The following is a 5,036-nucleotide window of genomic DNA, read 5'->3' on the forward strand; positions in this document are numbered from 1 at the left end:
TAGATGTCGCTCCCCTGACCCAAGCACAGATCAAAGACGACTATAGCTGGTAAACATTACAAAATCGAGATATTCATTGATTTCCTTCAGAGTTTCTGAGAGATACTCTTCATCATGTTTCGGTTTATTGATTGAAAATATTTAAGCCATTTTCAGATTTCCCAAATCAAACTGCAGAAGTATCACGAGGTATGACGTCAAAGTCCCAATAAACTGAAAAAGAGCATTTTCTTATCAAGCGAAACCAAACTCACACCAGAAACCAAACCGTAAAGAAGAACTCCCAGTTAAAGTCGATCAAACCGCAGGAGATCACCGTTGATCGACTCCCAAGCTGCTGCGAAAGGGCACGCAACTCCCGGAGGGTTCGTCTATCGTACGATCCATACGCAATCGCCTTGTGGATCATCACAGCGGTTGCCCTTCCCTGTAACGATGATATCAAGAGCATGACACCAAAAATTTAAACAGATACATACCTCATCGTTAACCAAACTCGAAAATACCACAAACGTCACGATGGTGATCATGAGCAACCCGTCGTACCCGATGTTGACCATGGCAATGCGACGGTCGTCTTCCGGGGCGTTCGTCGTAAACGAGTGAATCACACCGAACGTGCTGAACAGCGTGAAGCCGAACCCCGAGCAGGTGAGGAACAGCAACTGCGTGGCGAAGCAGCGGTTGAACAGCTCTACCGAGCGGCTGAGCCGGTCGTGCATGGTGGCTAGCTTCCGGATTAGCTGCACGGAGTTGAGTTCTGAGTTGGAGGGATTTGAATCAATGCTGGTTGGGAAGAAGTTGCTGGAAGGAGGTTCTGAGTGAGAATCTTTCGAGACTTGTGATTTGGGACGCTTACGCCACCGTCTGATTTAGCAGGTTGAAGTATTTCCTGATGGCCAGCAGGGTAAGGGTACTGTAGCAACTGCTGATCCCGGAGATGAAATTGGTTCGCGACAAGGCAAGTATAGCCCAGCCGTCCGGAAACATGTCGGGGACGGTGATTTTCTCCACCACGGACGGAAAGAACCAGTTTATGATCAGCACAAAGAACCCGTTGCTCGTGGACAGCACCGCGTACACCGTGAACGCGAGGTGACGCTTCTGCAGATCGATCCAAACTCCCAGCGGCTGCAGCTCGTCGTTGCAGGCCTCTATACCTTGGAACATCTCGAATATCGCCGTCCCGTTGAGGCTGTTCCACAGCGGAATCGACGAGGTGAGGAGGAAGTTCAGCACGATCGATCCGTACAGGCCTCCGTTGATGAGCATCGACTCGGTACCCTTCAGGAAGGCTTGACATGCTTGAATGGCACGCCACGTCAGAAAGACGTCCAGCAGCAGGGTGAAGACGAACCGGGTCAGGTCGAACAACGTCCGATGTACGGTTCGAGTTGCAAAGTTGTAGGAGGTAAAGTTCACTAGAAGAATGTTGGATGCTAGGTAAACAGGACGCAGCGTGTCGAGCAAACCGTTTACCTTGAACCAACGCATTGTAACTGAATGCTACAGTGAAACAACTGAGAACAACGTTTATTACACCAATTACAATTGACAATTAATCATTTAGCTTAGCGTAGTCAATGTTGCCCAAATCGAACTGAATCAAGATGAGCAGATATGAGGCAAGTGACCCAGCCATCTTGAATACATAATTTATAAATTTGTCAGTAGCCGAACAAACGATAGAACTAACGCTTACCGTATACATCAGCTCCCAATCGAAATAAAACAGTCCACAGGTGATTACAGGTGCTTTGTGCCACATCTGTTGGGACACTATGCGGAGCTCTCGGAGGGTGACCGAATCATGTCTTCCATAGCAGGCAACCTTATGAACGAGGATCGCTGTATGCTTGCACTGTAAAGACTTCAAACTCTTAATATCATAAGAATATTCAAAGATGTCCTCACCTCGCAGTTCACCAGGCTCGCCACCACGATCAGTTGCACCAGCTGCACAACGTACATCCCAGCGTAGATCACGTTGGACGCGGCCCAACTGTGCGTGTGCTCGTCGTCACTTGCGGCGTAAGAGTGCACCAGCCCAAACAGTGCGAAAATGATGAACGCAAATCCAGGTGCTAGATTTAGCAGTGCTTCCGTCGAGAAGCAGACATTGAACAGCTGCATGGCATCACCCAACTGGTCGTGCACGATCGCGATCCGCTTGATCAGCTTGAGCGATTGGTTGGTATTTGGGTGTGCTGGGGCTATCGTAACTTGGTACAGGTGGCTGATCTGCTGGTTCAGTACGGCGAAGCGCCTCCAAATTATCGCACATCGTGCTGATGATGAAGATCGCGTTGGTTTGGTATGACGACATGGTCCACAGGAAGGAGGTCATCGATTTTACCATTGTAAAAACATCATTATCGTATGTTTTTGCCGGTTCTACCTTCCACAATAAACCTACGGTGAACAGTATCCACTGTAGGTAAACCCACGCTATGAACAGCACTCCAAAAAAATGTTCCTTCTGGTAGTTCCACCTATAGCTCAAATGAGTACCAATCTGCTGATCGACCCTCGCAACGATGGCCGCTATCTTGAAGATCCTCTCCATATTGTAGTAGTTCATAAGCAGAGCGAACAGTTGCGAGACCGACAGTGCGCCAATTATTCCAAACAGCCCAATACTCAACAGGTACGAATCGGACAGCTCCGTTACCTTAGCTCGAAAGTTCACAACCGAGCCAAAAACCACAAACAAAAACAGAAGCACTCCCCCGATAAGGATCATCTGATCGGTGAGGGTGCGGCGGGCCGTGTGCTCGCGGAAGTCGAACGTGAGCGAGGTTAGCCCGAAACATCGCGTGACGCGGTACAGCGGCCGCCACGAGTCGTAGAAGTTGTCCACTCGGAACCAGCGCATGGTGGAGAGTGCTGGCTCGTGCGGTGTTGTTGTTCGTGACTAGTGCCAATAACGTGGAGTTCGTGCATGATGAGTGGTAATTTGACACCGTGCCGCTATTGCATGTCAAACTGAATCAGGATCACCAGGTAGGTGGCCAGCTCGCCGCAGGCCTGTAAAGTGGATGATTGTTTTTTTATGGTTTATTTGCATACGCACCTAAATGAGGGAAGTTCTGTGACAAGTTTGTTATACGTCCTGGCAGTGGATAGCTCAAGAAGATGTTTTGATAGCCCATCTCGACAAATTGCTGTGTGAATATGAACCGTAGTTGAAATTACAATTCCTGTGCTTGTTACGGGGGTAGACGCACAGGACTTCTCGAATGTCCTCATACACCAACAAAATAGTCTACCATTCTCGCAGATACTACATTGATATGATCAGGGGTCAAAATTCGATGACCTGTTGCTTGTTATGGCTGTAGATGCAGGGGTCTTAACTCCAGCAAGGCCTAAGATGACTAAGAACGTCCCAATATACCAAAAAAATAGTCTACCATACTCACTGATGCTACACGGATATGGTCCGTGTACTTGTTACGTATGTGTTATGTAGGCTGATGTCGAAGTTTAAGTCGTAGTCCGTGATGTCGGGACGGCTTGCAATCAGAACTCCCTCGTTTGGGGGAATACCACTTACCTGCACCAAAACCGACGGATGGAGTTCAAACAGAAAGTAGGTGATGTTGGGTGCGTCCGAAGCCACTTGCTCTGCAAGCTGCAGCAGCTGTTCCACCACGGGTAGATTATGAACCGCGTTCAGACAGCGATGTACGGCGGTACAAAACTTGTCCGTTTGCTGCTTCATCGCTGCATCGAAGACCACCGTCTGGAACAGAAACGAGTTGAAGTAACCGGACCACCCCAGGTAGATCCAGGCGTTGGCCGCTTCTCGCGCAGAAGCGATTCCCAGCAGAACTCGCAGGATTGCGTAGCAGGCGACCACGTGCATGAAGAATATATTGATAAAGAACACGGCATGCGGAACACCGAACACGACGCTGATCGCACTGCTCGCATCGCACAGCTTGTCGTACAGCTTTGCCAGCTGCACAACCAGGTTCGTTCTAGCGTCAGCTTCGTCACCACCGGTATCTCGTTCCAGACGTTCCTGAACGCATCGGTTCATCAGCTGGAGTCGGCTGTGGATCACAAGTATGGCCATGTTCAGTGCGGTGTGGTACAACGTGTACCCGGCACTGCTGGCATTGACGATCGCCAGAAAGAGCCATGTTTCCAGCAGCCACTTCGTATCCCTTGGGATAAGCGTCGATAGCATTACCAAACCAATCACCACAAGACAGCTCGTCACGACTGTGGTAGTTATGAAGTGGTAATATCTGTGGTTTCGTGGATATCCCAACCGTTGCAGCTGTAAAATGGGCAATCAACAACCTCACAAAACTTCATCAATCCCTTCAATGCTAACCTCTTCATCGAACGCCTTCAAATCACCCAACAAGTCCTCAACTCTCTTCAAATGCAACATAACATAAAAAGGAACAACCAACACCACCAAAATCATCACAATCAGCGAGAATCCCAAGCAGTACTCTATAACTTCCACCTCCGAGTCCACAAACCCCTTCCAATACCCGCGAACGATCCCGTCCAAACCTCCCCAAACCTTAACCCCCGTGACGATCGCCAGCAAGCACCAATCGGCCAACGTGACCCGCACCCGATCCTGATCCCCCACCGTTATCAACGTTACCCCAAACAGCTTCAACGCCACGTACAACGGGCTCAAACTACCCAGCGTGCCGGCCACGGGAAACCACCAGCGGAGTGTCCCCCGAGCCGCCCGCAGCAGAACCATGCTGGCCCGTGGCAAGGTGATAAATGATGGCACCTGGCCAATATTTCACGAAATTAAAATATTTGGTTGAGTCGAAAATGTTGCGGACGGGAAGGTGGGGGGGGGAGGTTCGATTCAATTAGTAAAGCAGATCGAATTACCACCACAATGGGCACGGTGGTGCGCGGTGGAGAAGTGGCCATCGGTGGCCGGAATCAATTAGAGGGGACAATTGGTGATTAATGGATTTTAATTATTTATTTATACGGTTTAAAATGTTACAACGTGCGTTGGCGACATTTTTATTAAACGGTTTTTAATA

At 49.2% G+C, this 5,036-nt stretch overlaps 2 protein-coding genes across 2 annotated transcripts; both read right to left on the reverse strand.

Annotated features, from left to right (window-relative positions):
* Window positions 1–1,558: 1,558 nt before the first annotated feature.
* Window positions 1,559–2,875, reverse strand: LOC6051073 (putative gustatory receptor 28a). Its single transcript, XM_038260732.1, has 4 exons — window positions 2,417–2,875; window positions 1,915–2,343; window positions 1,703–1,861; window positions 1,559–1,642 (listed from the first exon to the last, which is right to left on the reverse strand). Exons 1-4 carry the CDS (start codon window positions 2,873–2,875, stop codon window positions 1,559–1,561), a joined length of 1,131 nt encoding a protein of 376 aa, XP_038116660.1.
* Window positions 2,876–2,970: 95 nt separating this feature from the next.
* Window positions 2,971–4,735, reverse strand: LOC6049305. Its single transcript, XM_001867530.2, has 3 exons — window positions 4,346–4,735; window positions 3,557–4,288; window positions 2,971–3,027 (listed from the first exon to the last, which is right to left on the reverse strand). The coding sequence occupies exons 1-3, from the start codon at window positions 4,733–4,735 to the stop codon at window positions 2,971–2,973; spliced, it is 1,179 nt and encodes a 392-aa protein (XP_001867565.2).
* Window positions 4,736–5,036: the final 301 nt, after the last annotated feature.

Source organism: Culex quinquefasciatus, chromosome 3 (genome assembly GCF_015732765.1).
Source record: "Culex quinquefasciatus strain JHB chromosome 3, VPISU_Cqui_1.0_pri_paternal, whole genome shotgun sequence".
NCBI classification, from domain to species: domain Eukaryota; kingdom Metazoa; phylum Arthropoda; class Insecta; order Diptera; family Culicidae; genus Culex; species Culex quinquefasciatus.

Excerpts from the sequence above, each read along its gene's own strand:
- LOC6051073 (XM_038260732.1), bottom strand. The coding sequence starts at position 2,875 with ATGCGCTGGTTCCGAGTGGACAACTTCTACGACTCGTGGCGGCCGCTG. Across the intron at positions 2,344-2,416 it reads TACAGTGGATACTGTTCACC|CCTCCTTCCTGTGGACCATG; the intron begins GTAGGTTTATTG and ends TAAAATCGATGA. Across the intron at positions 1,862-1,914 it reads CGAGCCTGGTGAACTGCGAG|TGCAAGCATACAGCGATCCT; the intron begins GTGAGGACATCT and ends AAGTCTTTACAG.
- LOC6049305 (XM_001867530.2), bottom strand. The coding sequence starts at position 4,735 with ATGGTTCTGCTGCGGGCGGCTCGGGGGACACTCCGCTGGTGGTTTCCC. Across the intron at positions 4,289-4,345 it reads TGAAGGCGTTCGATGAAGAG|CTGCAACGGTTGGGATATCC; the intron begins GTTAGCATTGAA and ends CCCATTTTACAG. Across the intron at positions 3,028-3,556 it reads ATCCGTCGGTTTTGGTGCAG|GCCTGCGGCGAGCTGGCCAC; the intron begins GTAAGTGGTATT and ends TCCACTTTACAG.